Genomic DNA, 20,256 nt, shown 5'->3' on the forward strand with positions numbered 1-20,256 from the left:
AAGTTGATGCCTCCTTGACGGCAGGTACTGGGGTGACAGGCACGGGGTGGCCAGTCACGCGGAAGGAGCTGGAGCCAGGGTCACATTTCAGGCAAAGCAGTTTAACGTTGGTGCCGACTCAAAGGCACCACGCTGTTAGAGCCGCTCTGATTGGCCGTTTCTTAATGGGCGCCAGAAGCTCCAGAGTGACCCTGCCAGGGTGTGGTCTGATACCCCGTCTCCCCAAGCTGGAGTCTTCTCAGACGTGATCTCATCACGGGCACAGCTGTGAAGCAGGAGCCTAGAGACTTATCTCCATCCCAGGTGAGGCGGGGAAGCGCTTCCCCTCTAAACCTCTGGTGCCTTCTCCCCACGGCTCTTCAGTTTGTCAGCACTGGCCCTTCCTGTCCAAGCACCGCTTTAAAAAGCAGCCCTTCCCAATCTGTCACTTCATGTGCCTTCGCTCGGGTGCAGCCTGCCCTCCGGCGGCTCTTCCGTGGCCCCTGCATCGCTGAGAACATGGGCACGGTTCACAGCCACGCGTCGCCCTGCCACTCAGTGGGCGCGTGGCCAGGATGGAAAGCTGGATTTGCTATTGGACAATCATACGGATGTTAAGTGCTTGGCTTGTTCTAAGCACCGTGTTAGGTGGGCGGATGTGGCCTTGAGTAACGTGGCGTTTCAGGCCCGCCAGGGTGTCTTCATTCCAAGGGAGCAGGCAGCCCGACAGCTGGGTGTGATGTAGATCACTGGTGCCGTGATGCCCTGTCCAGGGCAGGGGACACACAGCACTGTGTCTCTCTCCACACAGTGGCACTGCTGCCAAGCCAGGCCTGCCACACAAAGCCCCAGGCAGCCTACCCCACCATCCTGGGCTCTCTCTGCGTCTCCACCCCTTTCTTCTCTGCGCTCGGTGTGGCTGTGGCCTCCTTGCCAGGGATGCTCCCTCTGCATTGTCAGTTTCCTCCTCCCAACCGCCCTCTCTATTCGGAGCGCACAGCTTTCCCTTCTTGTCCAGGGCCAGCCTCGGTGGTGGTCTTTTCCTGTCCTCGCCTTCCCCGTTTGCCTGCAGCTCCGCAACACCGCCTCACAGGGAGAAGGGGAGCGCCTGGCTCACAGCCTCACCGCCCTGGCCCCTGGGCCTCGCCGGGCACCTGCTTTGTCTGCTCCAACCCAGGCCTGGCCTGTCTCCCTACCTGAGAGTCCGCAAGCTCTGCCCCTGCTGTTGCCCCCAGGTTGGCCCTCTGACTGCCATGCGTCCCTGTGTGGAAGCTTCCAAGACTACCTGCAAACAGGGGCGAAACCCCAGGCCAGCCTGTGGGTCCATCCCCTGCCTGCTCTTGCCCGCACGCTGCCGCTGTCCAGCCCATTCCCCCCCAGCCCTCTCCTCTGACTATTCGTCCCTTTCCCACTGGGCTTTCTACCTGCCCAAAGTCCGTCTGGCCTTGAAGAGCCAGCTGTGCTGCTGCTTCACCTCTCAGGCAGAAAGAAGCTGTCTCCTCCAACCCTTGGCCACTTTACCTGCCTTCTTCTGTGGTGGCCACCAGTCTCTGTCCTATGCCAGCGTGGCTCCAAAGGCTCCTGTTGTGCCTGCCTTTTCTTTGTCCCATGAGCCAAGTCCCTAAGGGCAAGTACTCTGTTGCTGTAGTTGGCATAAGGCATTGTAAATAGTAGGTATGCAATAAATGACTCTTGGGGAGCCACCTACTCCCCTCAGGGGCAGGTTGCCTGACCCTGGAGTTGGCCTGGGGTGAGCCGGAGTGAAAGCCAGGTCCCCGACTCCCAGGGTCCCCTTCCCATTGCACGCTTCTGGTCTTAGGGTCTTCCCGGGCGTATCAGTCCAACCACAGAAGTTCTCTAAGGAGAAGCAGAACTCAAGTTTGTTCCAGGTCTGCCATCAAACTTCTTGTGTGTTCTTGACATATGCAAAATAGGTTGCGGTGCAGTGTGTGCTAGGCTTCGTCAACGGGTGTCTGTGCCCACCCTGCGTCACCTGCAGCATGTCGCAGGGCCAAGCTGTCATGGAGAGGCAAGGTGTCACAGCACAGGCACCATGAGAACGGAAGTCACAGTGGCCTTGTTTCACGATGACATGTCCTTACCTCTCCCGTGCTTCCCTCCCAGGAGATGGCGGGCAGAGCGCTCAAGCAGACCGGCAGCAGGAGCATCGAGGCTGCCCTGGAGTACATCAGCAAGATGGGCTACCTGGACCCAAGGAACGAGCAGATCGTGCGGGTCATTAAGCAGACCTCCCCAGGTGAGCCCAGCCCAGCCCACCCCCACCGCTGCATGGCGGGCGAAGGTGGTTTGTAATGGAAGAACACAAAGCCTTATGCAGGAAGAGCGGCCGATGTGGCCCTGTCAATAGTCAATCTCATGGCACGTTGCCTTGTTCAGTGACGGGCGAGCTGAGCCTTCCCTGCCCTGCCCTGCCCAAGCCAGGTCCTGGAGTGGCAGGTAGACCCAGCTGGGAGACTATGGAACTCACCTGGGGCTCCCCCACCTCATCTGAAATAGTCTGTGGTAATTCTTACCCTAGGGGAGTTTGTGTGCTTGTTACGTTTTAAGAAAGATGCAAAAAAGTCAGCAAAGTAAGAGTAAAAATGGTCATTTTCTTTTCTCTTGGGCCTTGTGGAGAGATCATTGAATAGGGAGGCTTATTTCTCCAATTTTAAAACATCCCTTTTCTCACAGGGCGGGCTCCGAGAGCAGCTGCCAGCGCCAGGCCTGGCGGGGCCTGCGCTGCTGTCAGTGAACGTGGCTTTGTGAGAGTGGAGCGGGCGGGCCCTTTATTTGGTACCCGAGGTCCCTGGGTGTGATGAGTGATGCATAACGAGTAGCAAAAAGTCTTTCCCCATTTTGTGGACAACCTGGGATAAAACCCACTTCATGTGGTGAGTGAGAAAACCTCACAGGCTCAGTAGGCTGCATCTCCCTCGTTAAGAGGACACACATTTCTGGTTTCTTCTTGAGAGAAGGAACTTTCTGAAACTGTCCTTGCTGGCCACCCATGTCGTGATTCCAGAGTTCTGGACTCTCCTAGAGCGTGGCTCCAAAGGCACACACGGGCCAAAGTCCCGTGTGGGTTTCCTTCCACGGTTGTGTTGGTGTGGTGCATTCACGGGTGCATTTCTTAGCCCAGCCCAAACGAGCAGCTGTTTGGCTGTGACTTCGGCTCCATGCAGTGGCTGTCAGGGCGCTCCCTCTGCCGGGTATTCTGGAGGGAGGGGCAAGGCACAGCCCTCCACTCGGCGGCATCCTCTGCCAGGTCAAGCAGTGCTGAGCGGTTGGTGTAAAGGACAGGAAAGGAGCCTTTGTTCATCCTTCCCGGCGCCTGTGTCAAATGAGGAGAGATTTTCAAAATGGAAGAGTCAGGATTAAGGAAGGAGCGGCGGTAATCAATCTGGGTTTTTTTTTACTGTTGTGTATATATTGTTTTGTTTTACTAAAGACAAAAAACCCAGAAAACAGGTGAAAGAGAAGTGGACAGCTGCTGCATGACGCAGCTCTGCCCTTTGTGTTAGGGGCGGCAGACTCTGGGGATCGCGTGATGGTAAATCAGCCAGCCCAGACACCAGGGCACGTGGTGGGGAAGACACAGGCCGTCCAGGTGGCTCCTAGCTTGGCGGGAGTGAACCCAGGGCTGTGTCCCTGCGGCTGTGAGGGAGCCACCTCCAGAAGGCCTGGGACGTGGCCTCGTTATTGCCCTTGACCCTCCCTTGTACCCTTTGCCCTCCAGTCCCCTGACGCCACACCGTGGTGCGTGGTCCCTGCTGGTGCAGCAGAGGGTAGGTGGCCCGGTGACCCTGCCCGGCACAGCTCAGCCTGTTGGGCCGCGGGTGTTAAAGACCCTCTGCAGCCACTCTGCCCCAGGGACCTGTCAGAACCAACTGATCACATCCCCTTTGACACCGTCTTCCCCTTCTTTCCTCCCAGGAAAGGGCCTCGTGCCAGCCCCTGTGACGCGGAGGCCTAGCTTCGAAGGAACCAGCGACTCCTTCCCGTCCTACCACCAGCTGAGCGGCGCGGCCTACGAGGGGCCCGGCTTCGGAGCCGACAGCCCCACGGCCCTGGAGGAGGTGCCTCGGCAGTACATGGACTTCCTCTTCCCCGGGGTCGCGCCCCACGGCGTGCCCGGCCACCAGCACCAGCCCAAGGGCTACGGCGTGGAGGCGGCGCACTTCCCGCCGCAGGGCGCGCACTACGGCCGGCCGCACCTGCTGGTGCCCGCGGAGCCCCTGGGCTACGGCGTGCAGCGCAGCCCGTCCTTCCAGAGCAAGGCGCCGCCCGAGGCGGGGGGCTACGCCAGCCTGCCTGCCAAGGGCCAGGGCGGCCCCCCGAGCGCCGGCCTCGCCTTCCCGCCCGCGGCCGCCGGGCTGTACGCACCGCACCCGCACCACAAGCAGGCCGGGCCCGCCGCCCACCCGCTGCACGCCATGGGCTCCCGCGGCCTCGTGTTCGCCGGCGACAGCCCCCCGCAGGGCCTGCTGGCGCCCTCCCGCAACAGCCTCAACGTGGACCTGTACGACCTGGGCGGCGCCCCGGTCCCGCCGTGGCCGGCCGCCACGCTGGCCCGCCGGGACTCCCTGCAGAAGCCGGGCCTGGAGGCGCCGCCGCGCCAGCACGTGGCCTTCCGGCCCGACGGCCCGGTGCCCAGCAGGACCAGCTCCTTCAACAGCCACCAGCCGCGGGCCGGGCCTCCGGGCAAGGCCGAGCCCTCGCTGCCCACGCCCAACACCGTCACGGCGGTCACGGCCGCCCACATCCTGCACCCGGTGAAGAGCGTGCGCGTGCTGCGGCCCGAGCCGCAGACGGCCGTGGGGCCGTCCCACCCCGCCTGGGTGCCCGCGCCCGCGCCGGCCGCGGACGGCCCGGACGCCACGGACGAGCCCGGCCTGGCGCTGGGCTGCGCCGGCGCCTACCCGCTGGACGCGGACTACGGCGGCCCCGAGCGCAGGTGCCCGCCGCCGCCCTACCCGAAGCACCTGCTGCTGCGCAGCAAGTCGGAGCAGTTCGACCTGGACAGCCTGTGTGCCGGCGTGGAGCAGAGCCTGCGCGGGGGCCCGGCCGAGCCCGGCGACAAGGGCCACAAGAGCGCCAAGGGGGACAAGGGCGGGAAAGATAAAAAGCAGATCCAGACCTCCCCGGTTCCCGTCCGCAAAAACAGCAGAGACGAAGAGAAGAGAGAGTCGCGCATCAAGAGCTACTCGCCATACGCCTTCAAGTTCTTCATGGAGCAGCATGTGGAAAATGTCATAAAAACCTACCAACAGAAGGTCAACCGGAGGTTGCAGCTGGAGCAGGAAATGGCCAAAGTAACTTCTCATTTCATTCTTACTATTCTCCCTGCCCCACTCTTCTTTCAGTTGGTGATTTGAAGCACGGCAGAACCCCTTTTCTGTTCTGACTGTGCACCTTTATCATAAACCCATCTCGCAGGCAACAGTCTGGTTCTGGGGTCAACAACTTGGAGAAGTTGCAAATGTAGTGACCTTCCTTTCCCCCTTCCCCTTCCGGCTCTCCCCTGGCCCTTCACAAGAATAAGTGATAGCTGTGCCTAATGTAGTTACAGGTAAAATTGTAGCAAACTGGTTTTTATGGTATGTCCTTACTCTTTAACGAAATTCATCAAGGATTACTTACTAATACCATGTTTCCCTGAAAATAAGACAGGGTTTTATATTTATTTTTCCTCAAGAAGACACCCTAGGGCTTATTTTCAGGGGATGTGTTATTTTCCCCTCAAAGCCTCAGCTTACAGCAAGCACAGGATGGCCGGGACCTGACAGGGGGAGCCGACCTTGTTGGTGGGGCTGCCCACAACTTTCTGGTCACCTCTGAGGTAGTAGCTGTCACGATGGGGCAGATGAGAAGGGCTGTTCCTCTTCTTTACCACTCCGGGAAGAAATGCATGGGTTGTGCAGATGCGCTGCGTAGCCACCCCCATCACTAGGTCTTATTTTCAGGGTAGGGCTTATATTGCACAAATGCTTAGAAATCCTGCTAGGGCTTATTTTATGGTGTGGTCTTATTTTCAGGGAAACACAGTAACATAATATTTTGAACAAATAGAAACAAACTTTGAGATTTTATAAATTGATATTGTAGGATTTTGAAAGAAAAATATATCTAGTAGTGATCAATTTATTCTTCCTTGTGTAAATAATGGTTTATACCTTAATTTGACACTAAAGTGCTAGAGAAGTTATTTATTGATGAAATTATTTAAGTAAAAGTGTAGCAATAAATTTAAATCACACAAAGACAATAATTGCAAAACCCTAAACGTCAGATTTGTATTCTTTCAGCTGTTCCATATTCATTGACTTTTTTTAGATGTAACTTTTATTTTTTTTATTGATGAATAATTGTACATATTTATGAGGTACATGTAATATTTTGTTACATGCATAGGATATGTCTAGGAACATTTCAAGTCCTCTCTTTTAGCCTTTTTTTTTTTTTTTTTTTTTTTGAGTCAGAGTCTTGCTGGGTCACCCAGGTGGCACTGGTTGTATACAGAGGCACAACCACCACTACTACAACCCCAAAGTCCTGGGCTCAAGTGATCCTCCTGCCTCAGCCTCCAGAGTAGCTAGGGCCACAGGTGCGAGCCACCACTCCTGGCTAATTTTTTTATTTTTTATTGTTTTAGAGACAGAGTCTTATTATATTGCGTAGGATAGTCTTGAACTCCTGGCTTCAAGCAATCCTCCTGCCTTGACCTCCCAAAGTGCTGGAATTACAGGCATGAGCCACCGTGCCCAGCCTTTTCTGGCTATTTTGATATATATCACATATTGTTGTTAGCTATAGTCACTCTACTCTGCATCTTTCCTTCTAACTGTACGTCTATGCTCATTAACCAAGCTCTCTCATCCCCTGCCCCTCTCTGACACACATGTCCTTCCCCCCACACAGCCTTCCCCACCTCTAGTAACCATCATTCTATTCCCTGTCTCCCTGAGATCAATTCTTTTAGCTCCCACATATGAGTAGTGTTTAGCATGCGGTGTGTAACTTTCTATACCTGGCTTATTTCACTTAACATAATGTCCTCCAGTTCCATCCCTGTTGCTACAAATGATTTTGTTCTTTTTTCTGGCTCAGTAGTATTCCATTGTATCTATGTGCCACAGTTTCTTTATGCCTTCATCTGTTGATGATCCCGTATCTTTGCTATTGTGAATAGTGCTGCAGTAAACATAGGGGTGTGGGTATCCCTTTGATATGCTGATTTCTTTGCTGTTGGATAAATAAATATCCAGTAGTGGGATTGCTGGGTCATATGGTAGTTATATTTTTAGTTTGCTAAGAAATTTCCATACTGTTTTCTATAGTGGTTCTACTAATTTACATTCCTACCAGTAGGGTATAAGAGTTCACTTTTCTCTGCATCCTCACCAACTTCTGTTATTTTTTGTCTTTTTGAGAATAACCATTCTGAGGTGAGACAGTAACTCATTGTGGTTTTGATATGCATTTCCCCAGTGATTAGTGATGTTGAGCATTTTCTCATGTACCTATTGGTCATTCATACGTCTTTTTTTTTTTTTTTTTTGAGAAATGTCTATTCAGGTCCTTTGCCCATTTTTTAATGGGATTATTTGGGTTTTTTGCTGTTGAGTTGTTTTGAGTTCCTCGTATAGTCTGAATATTAGTCCCTTATCAGATGAATAGTTGGTGAATATTTTCTCTCATTCAACAGGTTGCCTCTTTATTCTGTTGATTGTGAGTTTTTTGCTGTGTAGAAGCTTTTTAGTTTAATGTAGTCTAATTTAGTCTTTTTGTTTTTGATGCCTGTCTTTTTGACATCTTGGCCAAAGAATCTTTGCTTAGACCAATGCCCTGGAGTATTTCCTTTATGTTTTCTTCTAGTAGTTTTATACTTTCACCTCTTAATTTAGGTCTTTAGTCCCCTTTTTTGTTGATTTTTGTATATGATGAGAGATAAGAGTCTAGTTTCATTCTTCTGTAAGTGGATATCCAGTTTTCTTAGCACCCCATTGATTGAGGAGGGTGTCCTTTCCCCAATGTATGCTCTTGGCACCTTTGTTGAAAATCAGGTGGCTATAAATATGTAGATGTGTTTCTAGCTTTTCTATTCTGTTCCATTGGTCTATTTTTATAATATTACCATGCTGCTTTGGTTACTTTAGCCCTGTAACATATTTCAGGTAGTGGTGACATCTCCAGCTTTGTTCTTTTTGGCTCAGGATTGCTTTGGCTATGGGCTCTCTTTTGATTCCATACAAATTTTAGGATTTTTTTTTCTGTGACAAATGTCGTTGGTATTTTGATAGTGATTGCATTGAATCTGTAGACTGCTTTGCCTCATATAGTCATTTAAACATTATTAATTCTCCTGATCCATGAGCATAGGATGTCCATTTTTATGTATCTGCTTTAGTTTCTTTCATCAGTGTTCTGTAGTTTTCCTTGTTAGGGTTCTTTCACCTCCTCTAATAAATATATTCCTAGGTTTTGTGTGTGTGTGTAGCTATTGTAAATAGGATTGCTATCTTGATTTCTTTTTCAGCTAGTTCATTATTAGTGTATAGAAATGCTACTGGTTTTTATACGTTGATCATTAACTTTTTTCTTTCCTCTTTTACCATTTTCTCTGAGCTATTGAAATATTAGATTGCTCTTAGAGTTCCAGGAATGTTGTAGTCCCGTTTCCCACAGATTTTTTAAAATATTTTTTTATTTAATTTAAAAATACTTATTTCTTTTTCTAAAAAAAAAAATGTGGAGGGGCCAAAAAGCCGACCAACATGAACAACACAGATTTTTATTAATGGAGATTTCCCTTTGTTTTTAGAGCCTAAAGTCATCTAGAGAAAGAACTCTCTATTTTGTTTTATCTTTGGATTCCAGATTTGGGTCTGTATATGGATACAAAGAACAAAACCAGTTATTATCTTACTTGTATGTTAAACTCATTCTTCTCGATACTCCTTTTCATAAAGTAAGTTAGAGTCTCTCAGTTCCAGGGCATCGCCCATCCCAGTAACGTGCTGTCCTGGGATCCCTCTAACACGACTCTTTCTTCTTGCTTTCCTTTTGCACAGGCTGGGCTCTGTGAAGCTGAGCAGGAACAGATGAGGAAGATCCTCTACCAGAAAGAGTCTAATTACAACAGGCTGAAGAGGGCCAAGATGGACAAGTCTATGTTTGTGAAAATCAAAACCCTGGGGATCGGTGCCTTCGGAGAAGTGTGCCTTGCCTGTAAGGTGGACACGCACGCCCTGTACGCCATGAAGACGCTGAGGAAGAAGGATGTCCTGAACCGCAATCAGGTGGCCCACGTCAAGGCTGAGAGGGACATTCTGGCCGAGGCGGACAATGAGTGGGTGGTTAAACTCTACTACTCCTTCCAGGACAAAGACAGCCTGTACTTCGTGATGGACTACATCCCGGGCGGGGACATGATGAGCCTGCTGATCCGGATGGAGGTCTTCCCTGAGCACCTGGCCCGTTTCTACATCGCAGAGCTGACTTTGGCCATCGAGAGCGTCCACAAGATGGGCTTCATCCACCGAGACATCAAGCCCGACAACATTTTGATAGACCTGGATGGTCACATCAAACTCACAGATTTTGGCCTGTGCACTGGGTTCAGGTGGACTCACAATTCCAAATACTACCAGAAAGGTACTGTCTTAACATCCACTGTCCACATCTAGGTAGTACTAAACCTAGGCAACTATTCCCCATCCTGGTGGCTCTTAATCATTTTAAATTATCTGTCACTCCATCGGTTTATAATTTGGTGTGACGTCCTTCCCTCTTGAAAGGAATAGTATGAATGTAGGAGATTATTTTTTTAAGTTAGTGAATCTAAGTTTTACTATATTTTTAAGATAATAGGCTATGGGACTTAGAAAATAAAAGATTCACGACCTCCCAAGCAGTCCTCTCTTACAGCTAACCTGAATCTATCTGAGGTATTGTTTAACTCCATTTCCTGCAGTTCTGCTATTTGGGAAAGTCAAAAGCAGCTGGTCATTATCTTATTTATGGCTTGGATTCTTGACATAGTTATTTTACTATTGTAGCTCAGGCTTTCATTTTTTAACTCAAAACTAACTCTAAATCATTTAATTCGTTCCCATTTTCTGGCATTCAAGTCATTTTGGTTCATATTTTTTTTTTTTTTTTTTTTTTTGAGACAGAGTCTCGCTTTGTTGCCCAGGCTAGAGTGAGTGCCGTGGTGTCAGCCTAGCTCACAGCAACCTCAAACTCCTGGGCTCGAGCGATCCTTCTGCCTCAGCCTCCCGAGTAGCTGGGACTACAGGCATGCGCCACCATGCCCGGCTAATTTTTTATATATATATCAGTTGGCCAATTAATTTTTTCTATTTATAGTAGAGACGGGGTCTCGCTCTTGCACAGGCTGGTTTTGAACTCCTGACCTTGAGCAATCCACCCGCCTCGGCCTCCCAAGAGCTAGGATTACAGGCGTGAGCCACAGCGCCCGGCCGGTTCATATTTTTTAAAGCATCTTAAGTTTTCTATGCTTATCTTGACACACGTTGTTAGAACAGTGCTGGCCTGTGGGTGCTGGCCTGAGTGCTAGGCGGGCTGTCCCCGCGGTGCCCCACTGCCAGCTCCGCACAGCGCGGTTTCCCGTGATTGCCTCGGCTGTTGTGCCTGCTGGCATTAACCTCACGACACGTCTCAGTGCCAGGAATAGCAGGTTGTCCCTATGGAGCAGCTGGGGACAATTCTTTGTCTGACTGTGTCAGAGCTGATTTGAATTACTTGTGTGTTTTAAGCTAAGGGTTTGTTGCATTGTAACATAGCGACGATTCTCTTCATGTTTTGTTCTCTTCTTTACCACGCGGACTCGCGGGTAAAGGGAACCATGTCAGACAGGACAGCATGGAGCCCAGTGACCTCTGGGACGACGTGTCCAACTGTCGCTGTGGAGACAGGCTGAAGACCCTGGAGCAGAGGGCGCGGAAGCAGCACCAGCGGTGCCTGGCGCATTCCCTGGTGGGGACTCCCAACTACATCGCGCCCGAGGTGCTCCTCCGCAAAGGTACGCGCTGGGGGACGCTCGCCTCCACGTGAGGGGACTGTTACTCCAGGTGTGTGGCGCCAGATGACCTCTAAGAGTCTCCCAGCTCTAGCTTTCCAAGACTCTAAATATTCCAGCCATAGTTCTGTCCTCACGAAGCCTGCGAGCCCCACATTTCCATAGCAAACAAGCCTCCAGCGTGTGTCACTTCTGTTTTGGAAGTGCCCTTGCGCCCAGGGTGCTGGAGACCCGCACCGTCAGGCCGGTGTCCGCGCGTCCCTGGGCTCTCTAGCTAGGGCCTGAGGGAGCGACACTGCAACTGGCTTATACACAGTTTGATGATGGAAACCACTCTGGGGGCCACAGTACCTCTACTCAGTCCGCCTAAGTCACACGGTAACGGGCTCTGGCTTTAGCTCCTCCGTGCCCAGGCTCCCAGCCCAGGCGTGCCGTGCGCAGCTGGGCATTGAGTGACAGCGTACAAATGCTGTTTCCCCCATTTCTCCCTGCTGGACCACAAGGGCCTGGAGGATGCACTTTGCAGACAATAGTAAGCGTAAAATTACTCATGCTCTGCAAAATTTGCCTCCTGGGTAGATGCTCCGTTCTGTTAAATACAACATCTGGCTGAGTACGAGGGGGATCCTTTAGCGATCTTGCCTGGTCCATAGTGACAGTGCGGTGTTGACCTGACTCTGAAATGAATCAGACAGAGGTGGGCATCCTCTGCCAGCACCGGTGGTGTTTGAAGTCTTCAGAGCCAGCCAGGCCCAGTTCAGGCCTAGAGTTTCTGGTTAGCCGCCACTCAGCCCCATATATGGCAGTAACGACCTTGAGGGCTGTGAACACAAACCTGGGTGCCCAGTAAAGGGCGCACTGCCTCCTGCCACAGGCACCGTTCCAGAGGAGCCAGAGGTTGGGGCTGTTCTGCAGCCTCCAGGGCCAAACTGGGACAGGAAGAGGGGGGACAGAGGGTGAGTGGGGGACCTGAAGCGGCCAGCATGCCACATAGTGCCAGCAGGGATTAGGTGGCATCAGATGACGAGCTTGGCCTCACTGGGACGTGGGGCTCTGAAGGCAAAGTGGGGGAAAATCAAAAGTGCCCACTGCAGGGGCCCATTTCCCTTCCTCGTCTCCATGTTCCTCAACTTCTTCTAAGACTGACTTAGAAGTGTCTCCAGGACGCCCTCTGTGACCGTCCTCACCTGACTGTTCCTGGGCCGTGGCACTTCACATTTGTCGGTTCCTGTCATTTTGATTTATGTCCCTTTGTCTGCTCTTTAAGAACTTAAAAGTCAGGCCGGGGGCAGTGGTGGTGGATGCCGTACTGGCTAACTCGCTAGGAGCTTGGGTAAGAGGAGTTAAAGCCAGAGCCCGGAAATGTGTGGTGTAGGCAGATTGAGTAGAGGTCCCTTGGGCCCTCAGAGTCATTTCTATCATCTGACTCAGTAAAACTTGGCCACCTGGCCAGGCATGGTGTCTATTTGGAGGGCTGAGGCAGGAGGATTGCTTAAGCCCCGGAGTTAGAGGCTGCAGTGAGCTTTGATCATGCCACTGCGCTCTAGTCTGGGCCATCGAGTGAGACCCTATATCTTTTTTAAAAAAAGGAAACAAAAAGCTTACTTTTCTGTTTAGTAAGAAGTAGTACCTATTTGGTAACAGTAATCTTTTTAAATTAAAAGGTCTTTTCTCTTATCACAAAAGCATCCTATGTTGATCACAGAGTAATGATTGAAAACATGAAACAAAAGTGGCCGTGACCTCCCACAGCGACTGTGAGCTCCGTGGCGCGGGCCCTTCCCAGCCTGCTGTGCTGAGCTACCATGCAAGGGGACACGCTGATGCGGATCTGTCTCCTTGTGCTTTTGGATTTAACAATAACTCCGCATGTTCGGGATTTTATAAAATCCAAACCTGACAAGTCATGCCTCTGTTGAGATTAAGTAAACTTTGTCTTTCCAGGGTACACTCAGCTCTGTGACTGGTGGAGCGTTGGAGTCATTCTCTTCGAGATGCTGGTGGGACAGCCACCCTTTTTGGCACCAACTCCCACAGAAACCCAGCTGAAGGTAAGTAGGGAGGAAACACATGTGCTTGCTGCAGAACACCTGCTTTTCTCTGCACCCATGAACCCTTGGTCAGAGTTTGGCCTCGTATCCTGAGTAGGGTAGGAATATGCAAGGAGATTTTTAAAGTAATAGTATCATTTACAAAAATTACTATGAATTTTTAAAAAGCACAGAGTTAAACCTGAGTTTTGATACATATGTGTATCTGAAATTTTGTTTAAACCATTGGCCAGCTACAAATGGTAAGGGGGCAGTAAGGCATGCTGCAGAACTCCTCCCCACCCTCGTGCCCACCCTGCAGAGAACAGAACGGTTATGAACCGCAGTTGACCTTTGAACAACACAGAGGTTAGGGGCACTGACCCCTGTACACTCGAAAATCTGCATATAGCTTTTCCCCCCCACTTTTCACAAGTCTAACTTTATTATTTTTTTATTTCAGCATATTATGGAATACAAATGTTTAGGTTACATATATTGCCTTTGCCCTGCCCAAGTCATAGCTGCAAGCATGTCCATCCCCAGACAGTGCTGACTGCACCCATTAGGTGTGAATATACCCATCCCCTCCTCCCCCTCCCACCTACCCAATACACGATGAATGTTGTTACTATATGTGCATGTGTTAATCAGTTAGTACCAATTTGGTGGTTGGTACATGTGGAGCTTGTGATATTTCACTTAGTAGAATGGGTTCCTGCTCTATCCAGGATAATACAAAGAGGTGCTGGATCACCATTGTTTTTGTGGCTGAGTAGAACTCCATGGTATACATATACCATTTTATTAATCCACTCGTGTATTGATGGGTGCTTGGGTTGTTTCCACATCTTTGCAATTGTGAATTGTGCTGCCATAAACATTCTAGTGTAGGGCCGGGCATGGTGGCTCACGCCTGTAATCCTAGCACTCTGAGAGGCAGGCAGATTGCTCAAGGTCAGGAATTCGAAACCAGCCTGAGCAAGAGTGAGACCCCATCTCTACTATAAATAGAAAGAAATTTATTGGCCAACTAATATATATAGAAAAAATCAGCCGGGCATGGTGGCGCATGCCTGTAGTCCCAGCTACTCAGGAGGCTGAGGCAGCAGGATTGCTTGAGCCCAGGAGTTTGAGGTTGCTGTGAGCTAGGCTGATGCCACAGCACTCACTCTAGCCTGGCTAACAAAGTGAGACTCTGTCTCTAAAACAAAAAAGAAAAACAAAACATTCTAGTGCAGATGTCTTTTATATAAAATGTCTTTTTTTCCTTTGAGTAGATACCCAGTAATGGGATTGCTGGATCAAATGGTAGTTCTACTTGTAGCTCTTTGAGATATCTCCATATAACTTTCCACAGAGGTGGTACTAGTTTGCAGTCCCATGCATATAGCTTTTGACTCCCCCAAAATGTAACTACTAACAGCCTACTGTGGACCAGGAGCCTTCCCAATAACAAAAATAGTGTATTAGTGCAATTTTGTATGTCATATGCATTATATACAGTATTCTTACAATAAAGTAAGCTACAGAAAAGAAATTGTTTTTAAGAAAATCATAAGGAAGGAAAACTATGTTTACTATTCATGAAATGGAAGTGAATTGTTACAAAGACCTTCATCCTTGTTGTCTTCACTTTGTGGAGGAAGAGGAGAGGTTGGTCTTAACTATCTTGGGGGTGGCAGAGGTGGAAGAAAGTGGACCTGCATAGTTCACACCATGTTGTTCAAGGGTCAACTGTATATCTAAAGAAATCCATTTGTTTATTTGGTTGTTATATTATTATTGTCTGCAAATTATCAGATATGTGGTTGGGCTAGTTGTGCATATTTCTAATATTCATTTAAAGTGAGTAATCTCTCAATCATTTAATGCTAAATATTTTTAGAAGGACAGCCACTGGTTTTGAAATATTTAATTACGTAAGGATTGAATTGAGAATCTGAAATCGTCAGTGTACTTTCTAACTGATACAACTCTAGAAAGTCTTCATGTGCCCTGGAGTCCATAATAGAGCCAAAATTAATAACCCTTTAATTAGAAAAACCCTAAATTGGCCGGATGCGGTGGCTCACGCCTGTAATCCTAATACTCTGGGAGGCCAAGGCGGGCAGATTGCTTGAGGTCAGGAGTTTGAAACCAGCCTGAGCAAGAACGAGACCCGTCTCTACTATAAATAGAAATAAATTAATTGGCCAACTAATATATATAGAAAAAATTAGCCGGGCATGGTGGCGCATGCCTGTAGTCCCAGCTACTCGGGAGGCTGAGGCAGGAGGATCGCTTGAGCCCAGGAGTTTGAGGTTGCTGTGAGCTAGGCTGACGCCACGGCACTCACTCTAGCCTGGGCAACAAAGTGAGACTCTGTCTCAAAAAAAAAAAAAAAAAAGAAAAACCCTAAGTTAAGGCTTAGTTTTACTCTGGGAACAAAGAATTGGCATTATCTGCATCCTAATAGAATTGCTAAAACAGTCATTTGTCTTCATGATGATAACCCAGATTTTTTTTATTTTGGTAAAATATATATAACATAAAATTCACTATTATAACCATTTTAAGTGGCATTAAGTGCATTCACAGTGTTGTACAGCTGTCATCACACTCTATTTCCAAATGTTTCCTCTTCCCAAACAGAAGCTCTGTCCCCATTAAGTAGTAATTCCCCATTCTCTCCTCCCCCCAGGCCCTGCTACTAACCTCTGTTGTACTTTTCTGTCTATGAATCTCACTGCTCTTGGTACCTCATATAAGTGGAATCATACAGTATTTGTCTTTTTGTGACTACTTTATTTCACTTAGCATAATGTCTTCAAGGTTCATCCGTGTTTTAGGATGTGTCAGAAGGTCCTTTGTTTTTAATGCTCAACAGGCTGTAGTCCGTTGTGTGTATGTCCCACATGTTGTTGTTTTCATCCATCCATTGGTAGACATCTCCCTTTTGGCCGTTGTGATAATACTATCTGTTAGAGTCTCTGCTTTCAATCCTTTTGGACATATAACCCAAAAGTGGGATTGCTGGATCATATGATCATTCTTGTGTAGCTTTTTGAGGAACTGCCAAAACAGCCACACTAGTTGCCGCAGTGGCTGTACCATTTTACTGTGCACAAGGGTTCCAATAATTTTTCCACATCCTTGCCAACACTTCTTATTTTCCTTTTTTTTTTTTTTTTGATAGTAGCCATTCGAGAAGATATGAGGTGGTATCTCATTATAGTTTTGATTTACATTTCCCTAATAGCTAAATGATGTTGAACATCTCTTCATGTGTTTATTAGCCATTTATATATTTTCTTTGGAGAAATGTCTATTCAAGTCCTTTGCCCTTTAAGTCTTGTTATTTGGTTTTTTGTTGTTGATTTGTAAGAGTTCTTTATATATTCTGAATACCCCTTTTCAAATATATACTTTGCAAATATTTTCTCCTATTCCATATATTGCTTTTTCACTCTGCTGATATGTCCTTTGATGTAGAAAGGTTTAAAATTTTCATGAAATCCAATTTATTTTTTTCTATTGTTGCCTGTACTTTTGTATCACATCCAAGAAACCATTGCCAAACCCAGTGTCATGAAGATTTCACTCTAGTTTTCTTCTAGGAGTTTCATAGTTTTACCTCTACAAAAACAGCTGCTTAGGTTCAAACCAGCCCTCCTGCCTACCCACCTACCTCCTGCCGTGCCTTACCCCTGTCCCACCACGCCAGCCAGGAAACACTGGCCTTGTTTCCTCCTGATTCACAGAATAAACATGAAATAAGTCCCTCGGCTCTACTCCTTACGATAGACACATCTCTGTGACAAGTGTTTTAACATCCAGATGGTGGCTTGTGCAGCTCAACTCATGAGGCCAAGGCCATGTGGAGTCAGTTAGCTTTTCTTCCTCTCAGTGAGGTTACTTATTTATTTTCTCCTTTTACAAAGCCCCAGTCGTCCATCTCTTGCCCACACTAAGTACTGAATGGGAGCTGTGGTGGCTCAGCAGAAATTCCTTGCTGTAGCTAAAGAAATGACTCAGAGACTCTCAGTCTCTCCAATTTTGTGGAAAGTACAAAATTCTCTTGCTAAACAAGTGTTTCTGGTAAAAGACAATCAGTATCTTGTTGAATTTGATTTCATTGTCTTGTGCCTTGGGCTCTGAGCCACCTGCTAAAGCCACACTGACTTTATAGCTGCTTCGTCACCAGCTGCTGCTCCTGCCCTAGTCTGTGTCTGTTCTGACTCTTCTCCCCCGAGAAACTGAAAGTGTTCAAAGGTCCAGTCGCCACATCCGGTCCAGAAGTGCCCTAGACCGGCCTTGGCATATAAGGACACACTAGAGCTCTGGTTCTGTTGTCTCTTCAGGTGATAAACTGGGAGAACACCCTCCACATCCCAGCGCAGGTGAAGCTGAGCCCCGAGGCCAGGGACCTCATCAGCAAGCTGTGCTGCGCCGCCGACCGCCGCCTGGGCAGGGGCGGCGCGGACGACCTGAAGGCGCACGCGTTCCTCGGCGCCGTCGACTTCTCGGGCGACATCCGCAGGCAGCCGGCGCCCTACGTGCCCACCATCAGCCACCCCATGGACACCTCGAACTTCGACCCGGTGGACGACGAGAGCCCGTGGAGCGACGCCAGCGAGGGCAGCGCCAAGGCCTGGGACACGCTCACCTCGCCCAGCAACAAGCACCCCGAGCACGCCTTCTACGAGTTCACCTTCCGCAGGTTCTTTGACGACAACGGCTACCCCTTTCGGTGCCCGAAGCCGCCGGCGGCGGAAGCCCGCCCGCCTGAGAGCGCCGACGCGGAGGGCGCCGGCCCGGGGGGCCAGGACGCGGGCTGCCGGCCGGTGTACGTGTAGGGGCGGGCGGCCGCGGCGGGGGGCTCCGGTGTCGGGCTGTCCCTTGCTTTCGTCGCTTGAGATTCTGCTCTTCGCCGAGAAAACCCAGAACGGTCCAGATGCTTTTTACAAAAGGACTCCGCACTGCTTCGAATTGGCTTTTGAGGGCCTTCCCGCATTAAAACAATATTTTTTAGAACTCAGTACAGTTTAGAAAGAGCACTTATTTTGTTTATATCCATTTTTTCTTAAACTAAATTATAGGGATTAACTTTGACAAATCATGCTGCTGTTATTTTCTACATTTGTATTTTATCCATAGCACTTATTCACATTTAGGAAAAGACATAAAAACTGAAGAACATGTGATGAGAAATCTCTGTGCAATAATGTAAAAAACAAAAAGATAACACTCTGCTCAGATGTCACGGAGACCATTTTATCCACACAATGGTTTTTGTCCTGTATTTTTTTCCCACATTTCAAAGTTGTGATATAATGTTAAAAGCTGCTTTTTTTTTTTTTTTGCTCTTTGCATATTATATAGTATAATAGAAAGTGTGAGCAAGGTGATGATGTGGGTGTGGTTTCAGATGTCTGGTGTGTGCAGAGTACTGCATGAGCAGGGTTTTTCTATTATAAAATTACCATATCTTGCCGTTCACAGCAGGTCCTGTGAATATGTTTTTACCGAGTGTCTTTAAATGAGGTGTTCTAGACAGTGTGCTGATAATGTATCGTGTGGGTGACTTCCTTGCTATGATTGTATCCCTTACTTTGTTTTGTTAAAGAAATGCAGATGTATAACTGAGAAGTGATTTTTGTGTGTGTGTGTGTCTTGGGTATGATTGGATTCTTTGGGGGGTAAACCTAAACATTTGTCCATATACTAAACTTATATACATCAAAAGGGATTAATTTAGCTATGCCAAAAAAAAAATTTAAGTTAATCGTGGACGTATGTCCTTTTCTGTAGTCAGTATGCTCTTTCCCCCTTGGTATAGCTGGTATGTGGAATTCAGTAGCTCTGACCTTACCACTTAACCTTTTACCGCCAGACTGCCCACGCTGAAAGGTTAATGGATGTTTTTCCTCCTGCCGTCTTGGACAGCCAATATGTTACCGTGATGAAATTGAGTAATCTATAATTCTTTACATTTTTAGTGCGCTTTGAAGTGTCAAATCTTAACTTGGTTTAAATAATACATTTTCCTAACTTTTGTAAAAAAGCAAAGATTCTTCAAAGTGACATTGGAATAAAAAAATAAGTAAGCCATACATATTTTCTTAGAAGTATAGGTGTATGTATATACTACATAGATAAACACAAAATATTCCTTATTTCAAATTAGTATGATTCCTATTTAAAGTGATTTATATTTGAGTTAAATGTTCAATTTCTTTTTTGCTTTTTAAAAAATCTGATGCATCATATTTTTTGTATTATTCCACATATTTTTCCTTGAAGTTCTTAGCATAATGTATCCATTATTTAGTATATATCTAGTCAACAACACAAGTTTATCAGTGTCTAAACTAAAAAAAAAAAAAAAAAGATTCCTGTGTACTGGTTTACATTTGTATGAATGGCATATTCTGAAGTCTGCTGTGCTTGTAATTGTGACTGTCAGTATTTTCGCTATTTTATAGTAATGCCATGTTGTTATTTACAGCGCTCTGACATACTTTCATGTGGTAGGTTCTTTCTCAGGAACTCAATTTAACTATTATTTATTGATATATCATTGCCTTTGAAAAGCTTCTACTGGCACAATTTATTATTAAAATTTTGAATCCAAATCTCCTAGTCGATGTCATGTTTCATTGGAATTTGTAGGTTCTCTTATCAGCATGTAGTAACTCCCTCGTGCTTCCCCAGTGGTTCGCCTGTAGCTACGGCTGGAACGGCTGGAACTGCTGTCGGAGCCACTGTGACGGGAGGGGTGGGCAGGGAGCCTCTCAGGTAGGGCCTGGGGTATGGAAAAAGGGCTTGCAGTTCGACATGCAAAGTTCAAGTCAGGGTGTGGCTCTGTGACCAACTTCTCTTCTGTAAAATGAGAACAAAAAATAACTTGTTATGGTCGTTGAGTGGATTAAGTGGGATATCTGGTATATATGGTTGGTAATAAAATAAATCCTGAGTAGCAGCTAATTCCCCTGCATAATACAGCTAAACTGAGAGGACAGTTGTAGTACCTGACCTTTCATTTTAATGGCAGATGGTATTAGGAAATTCAGAAAAATATAAGTTTATTTACTTGGGTTAGTCTTTTGAATTGGTAGTCATGTGGTTTAGAAATAGTCACATGATTTAGAAATCAAAATATATAAAAAGATATACAAAAGAGTATCTCCTTCACTTCCAGCCATTCAGTTCACCTCCCCA

The 20,256-nt window shown here is 47.8% G+C and overlaps 1 protein-coding gene across 1 annotated transcript in view; it reads left to right on the forward strand.

The window, feature by feature from the left end:
- The window catches only part of LATS2 (large tumor suppressor kinase 2), a 71,962-nt gene extending 52,292 nt beyond the window's left edge, over positions 1 to 19,670 (forward strand). The window contains exons 3-8 of the mRNA XM_012778678.3: positions 2,104 to 2,236; positions 3,916 to 5,294; positions 9,054 to 9,636; positions 10,844 to 11,026; positions 12,968 to 13,074; positions 17,397 to 19,670. Coding sequence (XP_012634132.2) covers positions 2,104 to 2,236; positions 3,916 to 5,294; positions 9,054 to 9,636; positions 10,844 to 11,026; positions 12,968 to 13,074; positions 17,397 to 17,891 — 2,880 coding nt within the window. The 3' untranslated portion in view covers positions 17,892 to 19,670. The remainder of the gene's footprint in view (positions 1 to 2,103; positions 2,237 to 3,915; positions 5,295 to 9,053; positions 9,637 to 10,843; positions 11,027 to 12,967; positions 13,075 to 17,396) is intronic.
- Positions 19,671 to 20,256: the final 586 nt, after the last annotated feature.

The sequence above is a fragment of the Microcebus murinus genome, chromosome 13 (assembly GCF_040939455.1).
Source record: "Microcebus murinus isolate Inina chromosome 13, M.murinus_Inina_mat1.0, whole genome shotgun sequence".
In the NCBI taxonomy this organism is placed as follows: domain Eukaryota; kingdom Metazoa; phylum Chordata; class Mammalia; order Primates; family Cheirogaleidae; genus Microcebus; species Microcebus murinus.